Raw genomic sequence first — 21,151 nt, forward strand, 5'->3', positions numbered from 1 at the left:
CCTTGAAGTCAGCCTCGATCGAACCAAAGATCCTTTCAGACCATCACCCGATTATGATCACTTTGCAATTCCTGGATACACCAAGTACTTCCAAAATATGGAGACTGGACCCATTTCTCCTAACGGACGCATCAGTTATTCCTCAGATCCGTAGTTCTTTGACGAACTACTTTCAAGAAAATGCATCCTCAGACACATCCCCTCTCGTACGGTGGGAGGCGCACAAATGTGTGATACGTGGAATTCTAATATCTATCTCGTCTGAGCGAAAACGTATGGCGCAAGCATCATTCAACGCATTATTGCACAAAGTCCGCACACTTGAGTGCTCCCATAAACGATCTATGGCAATAAGATCTTTTAATGAGCTGGAGCAAGCACGTAAACAACTCAGCGAGGTAGTGGAAAAGAAATCTAAACGTAATTTTATTCTTCAACAAAAACTTTTCTACGAACATGGAAATAAGAGTGGCAAATTTCTTGCTCGGGCTTTACAATCCAAAAAGGCTGCTCGGCACGTATATCAGCTCCATTCCAAAAATAGACGCATACTGAAAACACCGTCGGATATTGCGGCGGAATTTGAGGAGTACTACTTTAATTTATATAATTTATCCCTACCGTCCAAACCAGCAGCGGATACTAGGCCACGTGAGGTCATTATACAGTCATTCCTCACACAATATCTTCCTAAACCGATCTCTAGATCGCAAGCAAAAGAATTAGAGAGTGCTCTGACGTTAGCGGAACTACAACAAGCTATTACGCAGTTGAAACCTGGTAAAAGTCCAGGACCTGACGGTTTTATTAATTCTTATTACAAATCTTTTCTTGACGTATTAGCACTCCCATTTCTCCAGGCTTTCAATTCATTAAACACTCCGGGGCAGTCCATGCGCAATCTTTCCGAGGCTCACATTACAGTTATACCCAAAGAGAATAAGGATCACACGTCCCCAGCGAACTACCGACCTATTTCCCTATTGAATGTTGACCTGAAGATCTTTGCCAAGATTCTGGCTAATCGTCTGCTACATGTTATAGACTCCATCGTATCTCCGGATCAGGTGGGTTTTGTTCCGGGAAGAGAAGCCAGAGATAACACAATAAGGGCCATAAATATACATCATTGGTTAACCCAAAATCAACAGTCCGGATTCTTTCTCTCTTTAGATGCCGAGAAGGCATTTGACAGACTAGCTTGGGATTACCTAGAGGCAGTTTTGATTGGCATTGGACTGCCTTTGCGCTTTTTGACCTATATTATGTCTCTATATAAAGCCCCCACAGCGCGAGTGCGAGTGAACGGACACCTATCAGACTCTTTTCTGATCAGCAACGGGACCAGACAGGGATGCCCACTGTCACCTCTCTTATTCATTCTTACACTGGAACCCTTATTGAATTGCATTAAAGATAATGCCAACATTAAAGGGATTGTGATCAATGGCAAAACGCATAAAGTGGCAGCCTTTGCTGACGACATACTGCTTTTCCTGAGAGATCCTCATATCACGATACCTAATTTGTTACAGGATTTCAAATTATTTCAGTATTTGGCTAACTTCAAAATTAACTTTTCTAAATCCCAAGCGCTTAATGTATCATTAAAACCGGAGGTGGTTAAACAAGCGACATCGAATTTTCCCTTTACCTGGCAACGAGAAACTATCACTTATTTAGGTATCCAACTACCCTCCCATCTTACCGAACTATATGCAACAAATTTTCTACCCCTCTTGCGTAACATTTCCAAAGACCTTCAGACGTGGAATAAACCTTGGTTCTCTTGGTTTGGTAGAGCAGCCATACTTAAGATGAACGTGCTCCCCAGAATATTATATTTACTACAAACAATACCCATTCAATTACCAAATTCATTCTTTCAATCATATAAAACGCTCTGCTCCTCTTTTCTTTGGTATAATAAACGCCCAAGAATCAGCTTCACCCAACTCACTATGCCCAAGAAGAATGGAGGGATTGGATTACCGGATATTTCTCGTTACTACAGGTCTTGCCACCTAGCCAGATTAGTAGACTGGACCACGAATCACATTCGTAAGATCTGGGTCGGTTTGGAGGCTGATTTTTCAAAGATACCACTTTCCACCTCCCCATGGCTGAAAACCGCCCATGTCCCTTCTGAATTTCGGATGCACCCACTTATAGGTCCCACTTTACGATGTAGCGCGCAAGTATTTCAGGAAAAAGTACTTTCTTCCTCTCCGAGCCCTTTCACTCCGATCAAATTGAACCCGGACTTTATTCCAGGGATGTCTACGACCTTTCTCGCTGGGTATAAACGGGAAGATAACCTAACAGTACGTCAATTTCTCAAAGATTCTAAGCTCCGATCTAGAGAAGACATTACAAAGGCGTGGCCAGCCCTTACCTTAACGCCTTGGATGTATAGACAAATCCACCATTTTCTACGTAACTCCCCACATCTAAAGGATTATTCAAGACCACTTACAGCTTTCGAAAAACTCTGCTTTACAGATCTCCCACAGAGGCATGTAATATCCAAATTATATTCCCTATTGGAAAGTTCCAATACATCTCACTCACTGAAGGCCTGTGCAGCCTGGCAGCATGATCTAGATATTTCCATCTCACCTGAGGAATGGAACCACATTTACGATCACATGCATAAAGGTTCCATATGTGTTTCTACACAAGAAAGCAACTACAAAGTTTTTTCCAGATGGTACAGAGTTCCATCTGTGATTCATAAATTTGATCCTAAAGTGCCAGATTTATGCTGGCGATGCTCCCAGGCAAAAGGTACTCTTCTCCATATATGGTGGGAATGCCCGCTGCTACAGCCCTTCTGGAGAAAAGTTTTGGACATCATTAGACAAGTAACCACTTACACCCTAGACTTTACACCAGCACAATGTCTACTCCATCACTCCTCCCTTCCGGTGAGGATTTACCGTAAGTCCCTTGCATTACACATGTTAAATGCGGCAAAGCAGTGTATCCCTGTTCATTGGCGATCAGCCTATATTCCCACCGTACGAGAGTGGATTCTTAGGATCCAGAGGATTGCTGAAATGGAGGAACTGATCTCAGTGGCAAAAGATCACCCCGAGCGATTCAGGAAGACTTGGGCTTGTTGGACCCATTTCCAATCTACTGATACTTACCTTGGCTTGCTGAAGGATTGAACGAGAAAGACTTGGAGACACAGAAGGCCTCTAGAACTTTCACCTCGGCAATAACTCCATTAACGGTCATTCACTGAATTATATCGCTAATTAAAAAGATGGAATTAGATACAGCCAAACTGTTACTCATAGATGTAACTGGTTTGGTTATGCTTATTTAAATATGAACCTCATCATCCAACCACTTCCCCCCACCCCCCCCCCCCCCCCCTGTTTTTTTTTTTTTTTTTTTTTTTTTCTTTTCTCCCTCTTCTCTCCCTCTCTCTCTCCCCATTCCCCCCTTCTATTTGTCATGTGGGTCTCCTCCCACCTCATTTTGATATCTCATCTCATATTCTTCCTCCATCCCCACGCTCCTCTCTTTCTTTTCTTTTCCTTCTCACATTTACACCCGCTTTTCTCATAATCTAATTAGCTATTATTCTCATTCGGTACGGAACACTCATAGCTATACAGATGTAACAATATTCTACAACAGTAGCCCACATTTTTTAGAGATGGAAATATATGTCATAGATGCCTTGTGAGGATACTTTTGTCGATCACTTCAGAATCCGCTTATGTGTACTCTCCTTACATAGAGCCTAGTGTATAACATAATTATCTAAAGTACTTGCTGCTGTCAGTATTACTATGGTTACGTCTATCACTTTTGCCTTACTGTGGAACTCCGTCCTCTGATGTTCTACAAATTAATATATTGTCTTGATCCCGTCTGCGTTACGGGAGAACGTACAAGAAATTTTGCACGGACTGCGATCCGTATCTGTCTATCATTTGTTTACCTTTCATACTTCAATAAAACGTTTTTTTGGAAAAAAAAAAAAAAAAAAAAGCGCACAGGTGATAAAATACCACCAAATTAAAGCTCTATTTGTGAGAAAAAATGGACAAATTTCATTTATGTACCGTATTGCATGACCGCGCAATTGTCAGTTAAACTAGTGCAGTGCTATATAGGAAAAAAATGGCGTAAACTGTAATATCTAATATCTATACCATAGTTTGTAGACGCTATAATTTTCACACAAAGCAATCAATATACACTTATTGGGGTTTTTTTTCTACCACAAACATGTAGCAGAATACATTTTGGCCTAAATTTATAACTAACTTTGAGCTTACTATATATTTTTTATAGCTGAAAGTAAAAAATATATTTATTCAAAATGTTTGTTTTTTTGTTTATAGCGCAAAATATAAAAAGTGCACAGGTGATCAAATACCACCAAAAGAAAGCACCATTTGTGTGAAAAAAAAGGACGTAAATTTTGTTTGGGTGCAGCATTGCATGACCGCGGAATTATCAGTTGAATTAGTGCAGCGCCAAGTAGCAAAAAGAGGCTCGGTCATTAAGGGGGGGTAAATCCTCAGGAGGGCAAGTGGTTAAAGCTAATTTTAGACCACAAAAAAGCAATTACCCATGTTTTTGGTAAACTATAAAAGATGAGGCAGCACCAACTAAATAGATACCTAACATGCCAAGATTTAAATTTATGCATAGCCAGGAAATGACAATGAAATTTGGTACTAGGTTTATCATAGGTGATGCTTTAAAGAGCTCTACAGATAATCAGTTTAGAGTTAACCACGAATAGTGGACCTAAAATGATTGCTCTCACATATGCATAGCAATATGTAAGTGTATAGCAATCAACATTTTTGTGTGTGTTTATATTTATGTGTGCGTGCACGTAGGGGTGGGGAGGGCTCAAATGTTTTTGGTTTGGGTGTAACTTAATTTTTTTTTTTTTTAACCTTTACTAAAACTTAATTTTGTCATTATTAGTAATATATTTTTACATACTAAACTTAGAGATGTTGGTTGCAACAGAAAGCAAGAAGAATTCTTTCAAACTCTGTTGGTTAAGGAGACTATATATTTTAGGGCATTATTACGGCTTCTATGAATGAAACCTGCGGCTTCTATGAATGGAGGGGGCAAACCTACCACATTGTCTGCCTGTCCTCCATTCATAGATCCTGTTTCATTTACAAAAGCTGAAGTATCAGCTTTTATGAATGGAGCAGCTGGGCAAAAAGCTATCAGAGGAGAAAGATTGCTGTGAAAGGAGAACACAACAGCACAAGGGAAACAGCTCACTGAAAGTGTAATATCTATTAAAACACAGGTTTTCAGTGTCCATCTTTGTGTGAGCCTGGCCAAAATAAAAAATAAAAGTCATATGGGACCATTATTAGCAAAAATAGATTTACTACCATTAGTGCAGCTGTTTTTTATATTGGACAGTAACTGAATTCATGTGTGTTTTTCCCTTTTTTTTTTTTTTAAATTGTTAACTGTAACCCTTTTTCTTCTACTGCCGTATGTAATATGGAGGTGGCAGCAGGGTTCTTTTTTTGTTTACATACATTTCTGGCAGCTGTACACTCCACAAGCTTGCTGTTGGCTTTCTAATGGCTGCTTTCCGTGACTCCAGGAGTGTTCCTCACCCCCCCACTGCCATGCTTCTGGTGCTCTGCTGTCCCACATGAATGCCTGAGACCCGCACGGCAGGTGTCACTGTTTGAGGGGAGTGAGACCAGCAAGCATCCGTTCGCTGATCTTCCCTAGCTAGAATGAACCCAGAAGATATATGTAAAACGTCTTCGAATAGTGATCTAAAATACCCCTAGTGTCTCATTAAAGAGAACCGGTCTTAAAAATGTTACATCCCATAGGGCAGTGGTTCTCAACCTGTGGGTCGTGACCCCTTTGGGGGTCGAATGACCCTTTCACAGGGGTCGCCTAAGACCATCGGAAAACACATATTTCCGATGTGTAAAGAGCAGCTGCTGTGTAGAAACAGCCGCTCTGTAGAAAGCAGCCGCTCTGTAGAAAGCAGCCACTGTGTAGAAAGCAGCCACTGTGTAGAAAGCAGCCACTGTGTAGAAAGCAGCCACTGTGTAGAAAGCAGCCACTGTGTTGAAAGCAGCTACTGTGTTGAAAGCAGCTACTGTGTTGAAAGCAGCTACTGTGTTGAAAGCAGCAGTATTGGAGGTAGAACGACACATCATGAATTATAATTACTGGGTAAATAATTTTATGGTTGGGGGGTCACCACAACATGAGGAACTGTATAAAAGGGTCGCGACATTAGGAAGGTTGAGAACCACTGCCATAGGGGATATAACAGTAACATGTTACACCCTGAATAATGTTCCACCAAAACATAAATGCACAGTGACAGATGACAGCAAATAAGATCCAAAAATTAAAATTTCTGCCACAAGCTGATGTTTATATTTTTTAGCAAGAATACAGGATCATCAACAGCAAATGGTACAAACTTACTTTCAAATTTATTCCCCGAATGCTTGGCTTCATTCATCCGAGTTGTCAATTTGTTCATATGGGGCATATGATTATTAAGTTTGGCAGCTTCTTTCTGGCCTTTGACTATTAGTGGAAAAATCATAATTCGTGCAAGTATTGTTCCTGTAGGAGATAAATATTTTAAAAATATAAAAGAAACCATTCCCATGTAACTGTTAGGGGAATATAATAAAGGTCTTACCTGTCACAATAGCTCCCCACCAGGGGACACCAATATCCATATGTAAAAATGCTAGGAAGTTTTGTACAAGGCCAACTGGACTGTAACCTCCAAGTCCTAATTCAGTCAAACTCTGTTCAACCTGACCAATTGTCTCTACAACTGTGGGGGCAAATTCTGAGACCGGGGGAGGCAGCACATCCTCAGGGATAGAAGCGGAAAGTGATAATGGTGCCTCTGGGAAAGGTGGAGCACTTGGAACCTAGAACAACAAAGTAGCAATGGGCATGGGCAAAGTATTAACAGGCAACAGGTTGAATACTTTATAACAACACAGAATAAAATAAGTATTCTAAACATCAAGTGTAAACATCTGTAGGTTTAGCTTTCATTTGTACGGGCGACTAGCCTTGATGCTAACGACAGTGGCAGGATTCACTCTTTGTGCGCCCAGCAGCAACCACTGCAGGTAATTGCTGACTTTGTGAACAGCCACGAATAGCTGCAGCCACTGTCAACCTGTTATTAAAGTGTACAGGGCTCTGCAGCTTGCACTGGCAAGGCGACAGCGACTCTAACATACCTTCACATAATCTCAGCAACCATGCACAAAGTTTTGCTGGAAGACACTTGTTTCACTGTGAGCATAAATAACAGCTGCTCATATACCTAGGTCAGTGTTTCTCAACCTTTTTTCAGTCAAGGTACCCTTTAAAATTCTGCACAATCTCGAGGCATGCCTTTCTACAATGTAAAAAACTATTCTGATAGCTTTACATAATGCAGCAATATCAACACTCATAGTACATCCAACGCTATGATGATTTATTCTTCCAAAGCAAATATACCTTTGCACACTAGTACTGACTTAGTATTCCAGTGTTTCTCTTCTTCACTTGGCTAATATGACCCCAGTTGTAACAGAGAGGGGCAGGGGAGGTGCAAATAAGGATGCTGTGCAGGCATTAAACATCCTCCTTATCAACTGATGAGGTCATTGATTGTTAGGATGCCAGCAGCTAGAAGGTCGTTAAGGTGCACAATGAAAACCTGTGGCTTCGTGTACTAAAAAGGTAGGCTTGATACACCTGCTGACTGGCTTTTTGGGCAATATTTATGCATTTTGCCAAGGCATCTCTGAAGAAGCCTGAAGGCACCCTGTTTGAAAAAGGCTGACCTAGATGATATAACTTTTTCACAAATTTCTCAGAACACCTGGATGATATATTTTTCACTATGGACACCATAAAAAGCTCACCTGATTGGCAACTGCAGTCACTGTACTCTGGCAGCGAACATTTAAGGCCAGAAACTGGCGCGTCCCTGGGGCAAAAGCCCTGTGGAAATGGAATGAACCTAGACATCTGTGATACTAAAAGAAAACAAAAATTAGGTTGAATGTATATTTTTCCAATACAGTATATGTCATCATTTATTTCGGAAGTGCTTAATGAAGACCTTTAAGACAAATTGGATATTAAAATGTCCCAAACACACTGACAATATTTATTCATACATCTAGCACAACAAATGCTGTTGCCCTAAAGACATCCACATTAAAATTCCCTGACATTTCAACTTACATCATTGTCTTTAGAGGTCACCCCTAAGATCCTATATCAAGGGAATGTATAGGCTGCCAATGCTGGCTGTCAACCTGATTTAACAGCTTCAATCATTTTTACTCAACACCATAAGATTTAATGCCTATGGGGGAAATTAACAAGGATCCTGCATGTTTATAATTCACATAACTGCAGAATTTCAGGCTATTTTATGAATATACAGTACTATTCCTAAACTAAATTTGTGTTATGTGCCACATTAATTGGCATATAGACCTCCATGTCTCACCACCTATGCCTGATTCTACTATAAAAATGAAAAACAGAAACTGATTTCTGCTCCTACTTGTCAAATGGATTTCAGAAGTTTTAATAGAAAACTGCCATAGATCCCTGCCAGATTGGACCTGGCATACTGTCAGCAGACAGCTCACATGACTGCTTACTGCCAGGACCAGCAGAGCCTGCAGGGTTAACAACTCTACTCTCTCTTTCTTCCTTTAGACCCGGTCGCACTGGGTGTGACTTATCATGCGATTTGCAAGCCCTGTGACTTGCAAATCACATGCCAAGTCGCACCCTATTGTCCACAATTACAGCAGTCATATTGGTGCAGTTCTAACTTCGTTGGAGCCGCACTGATTTCAGAAGTAGTACATGCACTACTTTGGTGCAATTTGCATAGATATCTGTTTTATAATATTTAATCACTTGCCTATTGGGCACTTATATCCCCTTCCTTCCCAGGCCAATTTTCAGCTTTCAGTGCTCTCACGCTTTGAATGACAATTACTCAGTCATGCAACACTGTACCATATAAAATTTTCATCATTTTTGTTTTTACACAAATAGAGCTTTCTTTTGGTGGTATTTAATCACCTCTGGGTTTTTTTTATTTTTTGCACTATAAATGAAAAAAGACCGAAAATTTTGACAAACAAAATGCGCTTTTCTTAGTTTGTTATAAAATTTTGCAAATAAGTAATTTTTCTTCATAAATTTTGACCAAAATTTATACTGCTACATTTCTTCGGTAAAAATAACACAAAATCGATCACTCCAACTGAAATAGAATCCACTATTAAAACACTTCCCCTTAACAAGTCACCAGGAAACGATGGCTATATAAATGAGTACTACAAACAATTTGCCCCTAACCTTTCACCATATCTGACCAAACTCTTTAACCACGCGGCCACCAATGGCACATTCCCCACAGACATGCTACAATCAACAATAACCACAATACCAAAACCTGGCAAAGATCCGCAGTATGTCCAAAATTATAGACCAATTCCCCTACTTAACACAGACGTCAAGCTCTATGCAAAAATTATAGCGCGCAGACTACTCCCCTATCTTCCCACTTTGATACACCAAGACCAAGTAGGATTCATACCAGGCCACCAAACACCTGATGCTACTAGAAGACTCATATCCCTCATCAATCACTTAGAACACACCAAACAACCCTCATTGCTTTTATTGTTGGACGCTGAAAAAGCATTCGACCGCATACACTGGCTATTTTTGCAAATGACCTTACAGAAATTTGGCATCACAGATTGGATCCTAACAGCCATTTTCGCACTATACTCACTCCCCTCAGCCAGAGTATTAACAGACGGAACACAATCAGATCCCTTTGAAATTACCAATGGCACCGGACAAGGCTGCCCTCTATCTCCTGTCATATTCGCATTACTCATTGAGCCCCTAGCATCTAAACTTCGAGACAACCCGATGTTCACTGGCATACGACACCTTAACACTGACCACAAAATTAGCCGATTCGCAGACGACATCATATTGATGATTTCCAACCCAGTCAAATCCCTCCAAACAATATGTACCCATCTCCAGCAATACACAATCGTCTCCTATTATAAAGTAAATGAGCCCAAATCCTCAATTTTAAATCTCCACACACCATATTTCACTCAACTAACCCTTGCTAAACAATTCCCCTTCACCTAGGAAAAAAATACCATCCCATATCTAGGAATCAAACTATCTGCCACAACAGACCAACTATTTAATTCAAACCACAAAAAATTACTTGAAACTATACCCCAAGAAATTGCCAACCTTCGTACCTCAGAACTATCTAAAATAGGCAGAGTAGCGACATTAAAAATGCTCATCCTACCAAAAATTCTTTATATTTTTCGCGCACACACCCTATACCGGTCCCCAATACTTTCTTCTCCAAACTTTACCAGATTCCTATGGAATTCCAAAAAACCTTGATGTACCACCAATCTTTTAATCAGACCACCCTCCAAAGGAGGCGCTAGCCTTCCACATCTCAAATCTTACGATAACGCCACTCTCCTGGACCAAATATATTCTTGGGGGCACCCAACCAGAGAAAAATCCTGGTCTACAATGGAAACCTCACCCTTCCTTCCACTTAAATCGCAACATCTACTCTTAACCACAATATTCTCACAAACGACATATCACTTCAAGCACCCATGTATCCAAGCCACTCTTCAAGCCTCGAAAGATCTTTTATCCACAGATTACACAGACTCCAAACAACTCAATACCCCACTCAACATATTACATTCCATTACACCCTCCCTAGATTTAACCCAGTGGGAAAAACGAAACATACATCACATAGCAGATCTTTACAAAAATAACATCCTACATTCATTTCAATATCTTCAAACCAAATTAAACCTCCCTGCCACTGAATACTTCACCTACTTACGAATCATCCACTGCATTCAAACGCACAACATACTCCATACCATAATGATCCTGGATATGGCCTACACCTTCTCCAAACCGCAGTACCCAAGTAAAGACATCTCTACCTTTAATATTTAACGGACCTACAATTTTCCTTAAAATCTACCTCCTTATCCAATTGTGAAAAAATCCTAGCAGAAACCATCCCAACCCACACATGGACTACGGCATTTACCTACACTTACAAATCCTCTCACTGCAGCTCACATTGGGAATCCTACTTGAAAATACTTCATCAGTGGTACCTAACCCCTGCCAGACTTGCCATTTTCTACCCAAAACATTCCCCTTCCTGTTGGAGACAGTGCGGGGACGTAGGCGCCACTCTTCACATACTATGGTCTTGCAAATCTATTAAATCCTTTTGGAATAATGTATTCCAACTAATAGCCGAAATTTCCAAAATAATGATAACCCAAAATCCGGCACTTGCACTCTTATACATCGGTATTCAGAAATTCCCATATACCTCCTGTACCATCATGGTAAACATCCTTTTTGCAGCTAAACTAAATATAACCCGACTCTGGAATACCACCGCAGCCCCTTCCCTTCAATCGCTAATATCAGATCTTAACTTCCAATGTGAAATGGAAAAGACTGGCCACTTATAACTCCACCCAACATAAGTTTAACTCTTTATGGTCTAACTGGTTACAAAATCCTAATTGCTCCGTAAAAACCGATACTTTACAAACAATCGTACAATCTATCTACGTCAGACTGGTACTCCTTGCCCATCCTTTCACAACTTATCCCCCCCCCCTCCCCCAACTACCCCCCCTGTTTAATCCCCCTTACTACTCCTCCTCATGGTTCAGTCCACCCCAAGCATACCTCTGATGCTTATGCCGCAACTCTAGTTCTAACCCCAGCCAAAAGGTGGGGTAATATTCTAATAAAGTTGTATTGTATGCATACAATTTATACTGAAGCAAATGTTTCTGTGAACATTTTTTTTTTTTTGAACTTTCAATAAAAATTATTGAAACATAAAAATAACACAAATCATATTATTTGGTCTGTGCGAAAGCTATAGAGTCTACAAGCTATGGTACCAAATCATTGAAAATTTATGACACCTGATGTATCAATGGCCTATCTAACTTCTTGAGGCCCTAAAAAGCCAGGACAGTACAAATACCCCCAAATTACATATTGTAAAGTGCTGAGAAAACTGTTGGCGCTATATAAATCCTGTATAATAATAATAAAATGACCCCTTGTTGGAAAGTAGACATTCCAAAGTATTTAGTAAAAGGCATGGTGAGTTTTTTGAAGTTGTAATTTTTTTCCCTACAATATTTTGGAAAAGATATTTTTTCCCCCCACAAAATTGTCATATTAACACGTTATTTCTCACACACAGCACAGGCATACTTGCAACTACACCCCAAAATACTTTCTGCTACTCCTCTTGAATATGATACCAAATGTGTGAGACTTTTCCACAGCCTGACCACATAGAGAGTCCCAACATGCAAGGAGCACCACCAGGTGTTCTAGGGACATAAAGTTACACACCTAGCATCTTGACTACCTATTACACTTTTGTAGGCCTTGAAGCAATTAAACTTCCCACAAAATGACCCCATTTTGACTTCCAATAATTTTTATTAAACAGTTTTTCAAATAACAGTCTACACTTGCCTAAGCTCTCACCTCAACGACAATAACCTCCTCGATCGCCTACACTCCATCGAAACTGCCTTATTTAAACTCTCCAACGACCTTCTAACCGCCAAAGCTAATGGCCACTATTCAGTGCTCCTACTCCTTGACCTCTCTGCGGCCTTCGACACAGTCGACCACCCCCTCCTCCTCAAAAAACTACACTCCTTCGGCCTCAGAGATTCCGCTCTCTCCTGGCTCTCATCCTACCTGTCACAACGCTCTTTCAGCGTTACCTATAACGCTACCACCACCCCCTCACTCCCCCTCTCTGTTGGGGTCCCTCAAGGCTCCGTCCTCGGGCCCCTTCTCTTCTCCATCTACACCTCCTCCCTTGGCCAACTCATACACTCTCACGGCTTCAACTACCACCTCTACGCTGACAACACACAAATCTATCTCTCAACCCCCCACCTCACCCCTTCAGTCTCCGCCCGAATCACAAACCTACTGAACGACAGACTGGATGTCGCTCCACTTCCTTAAACTGAACCTCTCCAAAACCGAGCTCCTAGTCTTCCCCCTAGCCCGCACACCACCCCCGATTGACTTCTCCATCACGTCCAACAATGCCACTATCAGACCCGCCCTGCAGGCCAGAGTACTTGGTGTCATTCTGGACTCCAACCTATCCTTCCAGCCCCAAGTCCAATCATTAACAAACTCATGCAGACTCCACCTCCGCAACATCGCCAAAATCCGCACGTTCCTAACCCCAGAAACCACTAAACAGCCCATCCACTCCCTCATCATATCACGACTCGACTACTGCAACTCCCTCCTCACTGGACTGCCTCGCCACAGGCTATCCCTGCTTCAGTCGTCCTGAATACGGCAGCCAGACTCATTCACCTTACCAACCGCTTTGTTTCCGCCACCCCCACCTCTGCCAATCCCTCCACTGGCTTCCGATTGCGCAATGGATCAAATTCAAAATCCTAACACTGACGTACAAAGCTGTCCACCATACTGCCCCAAATTACATCACCGACCTAATATCCAAATACCACCCAACACGCACACTCTGCTCCTCACAAGACCTCCTATCTAGTTCCCTGGTCTCCTCCTCCCATACCCGCCTCCAGTATTTCTCCAGGGTGTCACCCATCCTATGGAACTCCCTGCCCCAACCCATCAGACTATCACCTATTCTCCTCTCGGCGCACCCTGAAAACCCACCTCTTCAGGGAAGCCTACCCCACCCCCTACTAATTTGCCGACCTCCTCCACTCTTCCTACCACTCCATCCCCCACAGCTATCTCCTCCTGTACCACTATCCCCTCCCTCCTAGACTGTAACCTCGAAAGAGCAGGGACGTTTTTTGCATTGTATTGTTACTGTACTGTCGCATTTTCTGTCCCCCTTTGTAATGTACAGCGCTGAGCGAACTGTTGGTGCTTTATAAATACTGTATAATAATAATAATAATGACACAGCCGCTGCTCCCAATTAGACATCTGCGTGGGTGTATGGCCCCCGAACACAGACAGTGCGCATTCAGGCTAGGTTCACATCTCCGTGTTCCTGCGGGCTGCATTTTGCACAGGCACGAGAGCCTATTCATTTGAATGGACTTCCGTGCCCCAGGACACGCAGCGTAGAAGTCCCTGCACTTCTTTGGAAAACACCTGTACATCCCTGTGTAGGTAAACACAGCCCTCGCATAGGTGTAAATGAGGAATAAAGCTGCAGCTCAACCACCTGCTTTTACCAACCCCTGGCCACCTGTTTGAATGAGCCCTTATTTATTTGTCCAAGGAAGTACTAATTCATCAGGCACATGGACACTGGAGCTTTTGTTTGGTGTGCACCACTCTTTGTTAAAGTGGTTGTAAAGGCTCAAGGTTTTTTATCTTCATGCATTCTCTGCATGAATGTGAAAAACCTGTGTGCAGCAGCCCCCTCAGCCTCCTCAATACTTACCTAAGCCTCATCATGATTCAGCGATGTGAACAAAAGCCTAGGCTGTCCAAGGTCTCAGTCTCCTCAATGGTTGAGTAAGCAAGTGGAAGCCTTCCGCCTCCCGCTGCTGTAAAAGCCAGTCAACCAATGAAGAGAGAGAAGGGGCGGGCCATGGAGCAGCGGGTGCCCCCATAGCAAGAATGCTTGCTGTAAGGGCACCCAACAGACAGAAGGAGCCAGGAGAGCCTGCGGGGGACCCGAGAACAGGAGGATCCAGGCTGCTCAAAACCTCTGCACACAGCAGGTAAGTATAGCATTTGAGAAAATGAACTTTTAGAATTCCTTTAATCTCTGTTAGGATACGTTCACACTAGCGTAGTGTGCAGGCGGCAGAGAGGTGTTTGGGAAGCGTTTTTACCGCTTCAGACAATTCCGCACATTGCAGCACATGCTGCTGTTCTAACGGGAGCGTTAGCGTCGCGGCCAAACGGACACCTATGGTCGAGTCAGGAGGCGTTGAAGCCTCCTATTCTAGTCTATGGTGTCGCTCCGCAAATGCCCGGCCAGAGTTTGCGGAGCGGTAACACCATTCAAACTTCATTCTAGGCGTTTGTGGGGTGTTTTTAACGCTCGGCAAATGCCTAGCAACTGCCACTAAACTGCGCATTCGACGTTTGCGGAGCGTTAAAAAACCGCTCCACAAACGCCGGACCAATGCTTGCCAAACGCTATAGGGGCGTTGGCAAGCGTTGATAAAACAGTCAAGTGTGAACGAGCCCTAAGCCTATAAGGGTGGATAAAAATCGATGTGAAATAAATAAATACAAAATTAAAAATGTAATTTTTTTTATTTCAATCAAATTTATTTATTTAAATCGTTTTGGTTTTTTTTTTAATCAAATGTATTTTAGCAAAATGCTTTTGGAGTAAAAGTCTATCTAAAGATAGTTTTCTATTTAAGATACATTTTGTTTATTCAGCATGAAATGGAGCTTAGTTATGTAGCATGAGGCTGTATATTCTGCAATATTTATATTTTTGGTAAACTCATTCAATGAATCCAAGCTCTGCAGAGATAACATGCACTGCATTGATGCATTCACACAATTTCACAGAAACCATGAAAAAAAAACATGAAAGAAAGGAATTTGAGTAGTTCAACTATATGTGATTAACCTACAGTATCTCACACAAGTCAGTATACCCCTCAAATTGTTGTAAATATTTTATTATATCTTTTCATGTGACAACACTAAAGAAATGACACTTTGCTACAATGTAAAAGTAGTGAGTGTACAGCTTGTATAACAGTGTAAATTTGCTGTCCCCTCAAAATAACTCAACACACAGCCATTAATGTCTAAACCACTGGCAACAAAAGTGAGTACACCCCTAAGTGAAAATGATCAAATTGGGCCCAAAGTGTCAATATTTTGTGTGGCCACCATTATTTTCCAGCACTGCCTTAACCCTCTTGGGCATGGAGTTCACCAGAGTTTCACAAGTTGCCACTGGAGTCCTCTTCCAGTCCTCCACTACGACATCATGGAGCTGGTGGATGTTAGAGACCTTGCATTCTTCCACCTTCCGTTTGAGGATTCCCCACAGATGCTCAATAGGGTTTAGATCTGGAGACATGCTTGGCCAGTCCATCACCTTTACCCTCAGCTTCTTTAGCAAGGCAGTGGTCATCTTGGAGGAGTGTTTGGGGTCGTTATGTTGGAATACTGCCCTGCGGCCCAGTCTCCGAAGGGAGGGGATCATGCTCTGCTTCAGTATGTCACAGTACATGTTGGTATTCATGATTCAATGAACTCAATGAACTGTAGCTCCCCAGTGCCTGCAGCACTCATGCAGCCCCAGACCATGACACTCCCACCACCATGCTTGACTGTAGGCAAGATACACTTGTCTTTGTAATCCTCACCTGGTTGCCGCCACACACGCTTGACACCATCTGAACCAAATCAGTTTATCTTGGTCTCATCAGACCACAAGACATGGTTCCAGTAATTCATGTCTTTAGTCTGCTTGTCTTCAGCAAACTGTTTGCGGGCTTTCTTGTACATCATCTTAAGAAGAAGCTTCCTTCTGGAATGACAGCCATGCAGACCAATTCGATGCAGTGTGTGGCATATGGTCTGAGCACTGACAGGCTGCCCCCCTCCCCTTCAACCTCTGCAGCAATGCTGCCAGCACTCATACGTCTATTCCCCAAAGACAACCTCTGGATATGATGCTGAGTGAGTGCGCTCAACTTCTTTGGTCGACCATGGCGAGGCCTGTTGCGAGTGGAACCTGTCCTGTTAAACCGCTGTATGGTCTTGGCCACCGTGCTGCAGCTCAGTTTCAGGGTCTTGGCAATCTTCTTATAGCCTAGGCCATCTTTATGTAGAGCAACAATTCTTTTTTTCAGATCCTCAGAGAGTTCTTTGCCATGAGGTGTCATGTGGAACTTCCAGTGACCAGTATGAGAGAAAGCAATAACACCAAATTGAACACACCTGCTCCCCTTTCACACCTGAGACCTTGTAAAACTAACGAGTCACATAATACCGGGGAGAGAAAATGGCTAATTGGGCCCAATTTGGACATTTTCACTTAGGGCTCGTTCACACTAGGCTGTTTTGCCAACGCTTGCCAAACGCCCCTATAGCGTTTGGCAAGCGTTGGTCCGGCGTTTGCGGAGCGTTTTTAACGCTCCGCAAACGCCGCATGCGCGGTTTAGCGGCGGTTGCTAGGCGTTTGCCGAGCGTTAATAACGCCCCACAAACGCCTATAATGCAGTTTGAGTGGTGTTACCGCTCCGCAAACGCCCCGCAAACGCCCCGCAACCGCACCGCAAACGCCGGCCGGGCGTTTGCGGAGCAGCACCATAGACGAGAATAGGAGGCTTCAAAGCCTCCTGACTCGTCCAGAGGCGTCCGTTTTGCCGCGACGCAACGCGACGCAAACGCTCCCGTTAGAACAGCACCATGTGCTGTAATGTGCAGAGTTGGCAGAGGCGTTTGGGAAGCGGTAAAAACGCTTCCCAAATGCCTCTCTGCCGCCTGCACACAAGGCTAGTGTGAACGTAGCCTTAGGGATGTACTCACTTTTGTTGCCAGCGGTTTAGACATTAATGGCTGTGTGTTGAGTTATTTTGAGGGGACAGCAAATTTACGCTGTTATACAAGCTGTACACTCACTACTTTACATTGTAGCAAAGTGTCATTTCTTCAGTGTTGTCACATGAAAAGATATAAAATATTTACAAAAATGTGAGGGGTGTATTCATTTCTGTGAGATACTGTATATATAGCGCACGCGTGTGTGTGTACACTCACCGGCCACCTTATTAGGGCCACCTTGCTAGTACCGAGTTTGAACCCGTTTTGCCTTCAGAACTGCCTTAATTCTTCATGGCATAGATTCAACAAGGTGTTTGAAACATTCTCCACTCAAACGATAATCTTCCCTACCACGGTGGTTAATATAGAGGAATGCATCAAATCATAGTGTATTATCCTTTGAGGTCACGACGCTCGATGGTACCATACTGACACCAGCTGGCAATTTTAGGTTTTTCACCTTAAGAAAAGATCTGGAGGACACATTTTGTGAACAAAGTGGTTTTATATACAGAGTATACAGAAGGACCCCAAACAGCAGGATATCATCTCATCCATAATCTGGCCCATTTAAAAGGACACTAGCGTTATATGACCTTACTTAACGGTTTGGTCATATACCTGAGGTGAGAGCACAACCAGTGGGGGAGTACGTCCATGCAAGTTTTCCGCACAAAATATTTTATTTTAGAAGCACGGGTTACTGTATTTTAAAGTGAACTATGCAAGTTTCAAGAAATTTCATATATGGACTTTTTTGTTAATTATATGGACACTGCTATTGGAAATTGACACTGGTTTATTATTAATTTTTACTCATTTTTCTCCATTTTTTCATAGTTCATATAATTGTTTGATTTTATTGTGATATACAACAAAAGTAATAGCAATTGAATGTATAATTTTAAGTGAAGCGCGGCACATTGTGGTATATATTGATTTAGCACACTAGCATGACTATGTGTTACGTGCAGGCAATTCATAATTAGCACTTAAACAGGTTTTTCACTTACATAGCAGCTCACAAATGTTCACTTTTTGATGTTAAAAAACAATATTCCACCCATAATTCCCGTAAAGAAAAATAGATATTTGCACATTCTTATCCGAAACAAGTCAAATATGTTCCTAGGCATGTTTAACCATGATATTGCACCCATAATTCCCATACAGAAAAATAACTAGACTCATATTCTTAGGAGAAACAGGTCAAAGAAGGTCCTTAGCATGGATATCTGCAATCATCCACCCATAATCCCCACGTAGAAAAAAAACTATTCTCATTTTCTTTTCAGAAACTGGTCAAATGTGTTCTTAGACAAGTTTAACCATGATATTCCACCCATAATCCCCATTTAGAAAAATATTGATGTCTATAATCTTTTTAGAAATAGGTCAAATATGGTTTTTGGCATGTGTATCCACAATAATACACCCATAATCCCCATGCAGAAAAATAGATATTTTCACATTCTTATCAGAAACAACAAGTTCCTAGGCATGTTTAACCATGATATTCCACTCATAATCCCCATGTAGAAAAATAACTATACCCATATTATTTTCAGAAATAGATCAAATATGATCGTTATGCACCCATAATGCCCATGTAGCAAAATAATTATATGTATTTGCTTAAACAGGTTAAGTGCAAGCATGGTATTCCCCCCAACATCCCCAACTATAAAGGTAATTTTACACATTTTTATCTAAAAAGGTGAAATGTATTTTGGATGGGATGTGTAACCATTATATTCCATCCATAATACCCCATGCAGATCAATAATAACCACATTGTTATCAGAAATGCAACAATTGCTTCCTTGGCGTTCATAATTTTTAATCTTCATTTTTTGAACATCATTTTCCAAGTTCCCAATAAAACAGTTCAATAATGTAGTGCTTTACACATACGTGTACTGTATGAAATCAGTAAATCTGTTCCTATTAATATATTGAGTAATGCTTCCATTTAATATGATGCCATTATACAGCTGCACATGTATCAGTAAGTGAAGAGTTAAACATTAGCCACTACTCCTTGCAACATAGTATCAAGCACTGCAAAAAAGAAAAACATATTTTGAGCAACAACAAAATCAGTACCATTTATATGTGTCCAAATATACTGACACCTAATATACAGTTATATATATACACACAGTTGTATATCCCAATATACAGTTTAGTACGTCCCCAGGAATGGCAGCCTGCCTCCATATTTCTTGGTACCATTATAAAGCCATCTCCATATACAAGGAGATACAATGGGGGCCAGGAATACAATGATTCTGCTCAATTCAGGTAAATCCTCTTTTATAACCTGAGCTCATGCTGGTAAACTTGAGGTACTATTGATAACATGACAAGCAGCTGATCTATGTGACCTCCGTACATAGAATGTGTCTGCAGACAGGGAACCATCATCTACCCCAGCGAGCTGCAATTCACACCATTTCTATTTCTAGAACCATATGTAAATACTATTCTCACATGTCTCTCCTTCGCTTCAGTCAGCTTCCACACTCCTCGTACTCTTTGACCCCATACAAGCCGACATGCCGCTTCCAACCTGAGCGCCGCCATCTTCTTTCACACGTCATTAACAAGCGCCATAGAGGCAGTGTACAAGCGCATGCGCACTGAGGAGGAATGCAAACGGAGTATTGGGCATGCGTATAGAGGTGTAGGTGTAATGCTCTGTGTGTGCTGTTATAAAAGAATACCATATACCGCAGGGATGCGATCCTGAAGTCACAAGAGCTGCTGCGCTCAATGGATGGTTTATTCATGCCTTACTTTTACAATAATTCCACTAGGTGTATGGAACACCAATCACTTCTCATCTAATAGTTACCGTGACAATATGAAAAGTCATCTGTAATATTTTTTTTAAATCTCCAGCTTTCATTAACCACTTCAACTCCAGGTACTTTCACCCCCTTCCTGCCCAGGTCAATTTTCATCTTTCAGCACTGTCGCACTTTCAATGACTATTGCACGGTCATGCAACACTGTACCCATATTAATGTATCCTTTTTCTTTTAAGAAAGAACTTCTGTGATATTTAATCACCACTGTTTTTTTTTATTTTTGCTAAATGAAAAAAAAGAAAATCTTGAAAAAAAAATGTCTTCTGTTGTAAAATTTTGCAAATAAGTAATTTTCCTTCTTCACTGATGTGAGCTTATGAGGCTGCACTGATGGGCACTGGTAAGCTGTACTGATGGGTACTGATAGGCAGCACTGATGGGCGCTGATAGGCTGCACTCATGGGGACTGGTGAGGCAGCACTGAGGAGGTGACACTGATGGGCATTGATAAGCTGCACTGATGGGCAGTGATGAGGCTCCACTGATTGGCCTACACTGATCATCAGTGCACTGATGATCAGTGTAAACCATGTGTTGACAGCCTTGCTGGTCATCGGCTCTCCTTTCCTGACACAGACACAGTGTGGGAGGAAAGGACT

General features: G+C 41.8%; 1 protein-coding gene across 1 annotated transcript in view; it reads right to left on the reverse strand.

Annotated features, from left to right (window-relative positions):
- Positions 1-20,313, reverse strand: part of OXA1L (OXA1L mitochondrial inner membrane insertase) — a 56,869-nt gene extending 36,556 nt beyond the window's left edge. Inside the window, exons 1-4 of the mRNA XM_089678211.1 lie at positions 20,173-20,313; positions 7,929-8,042; positions 6,692-6,932; positions 6,469-6,612 (exon numbers count right to left, since the gene is read on the reverse strand). Of these exons, the coding sequence (XP_089534337.1) occupies positions 6,469-6,612; positions 6,692-6,932; positions 7,929-8,042; positions 20,173-20,265 (592 nt within the window). The 5' untranslated portion in view covers positions 20,266-20,313. The remainder of the gene's footprint in view (positions 1-6,468; positions 6,613-6,691; positions 6,933-7,928; positions 8,043-20,172) is intronic.
- Between the last annotated feature and the right edge of the window lie 838 nt (positions 20,314-21,151).

This window comes from Staurois parvus, unplaced genomic scaffold, assembly GCF_062004578.1.
Source record: "Staurois parvus isolate SC_StPar_1 unplaced genomic scaffold, SC_StPar_1.0 ptg000199l, whole genome shotgun sequence".
In the NCBI taxonomy this organism is placed as follows: Eukaryota; Metazoa; Chordata; class Amphibia; order Anura; family Ranidae; genus Staurois; species Staurois parvus.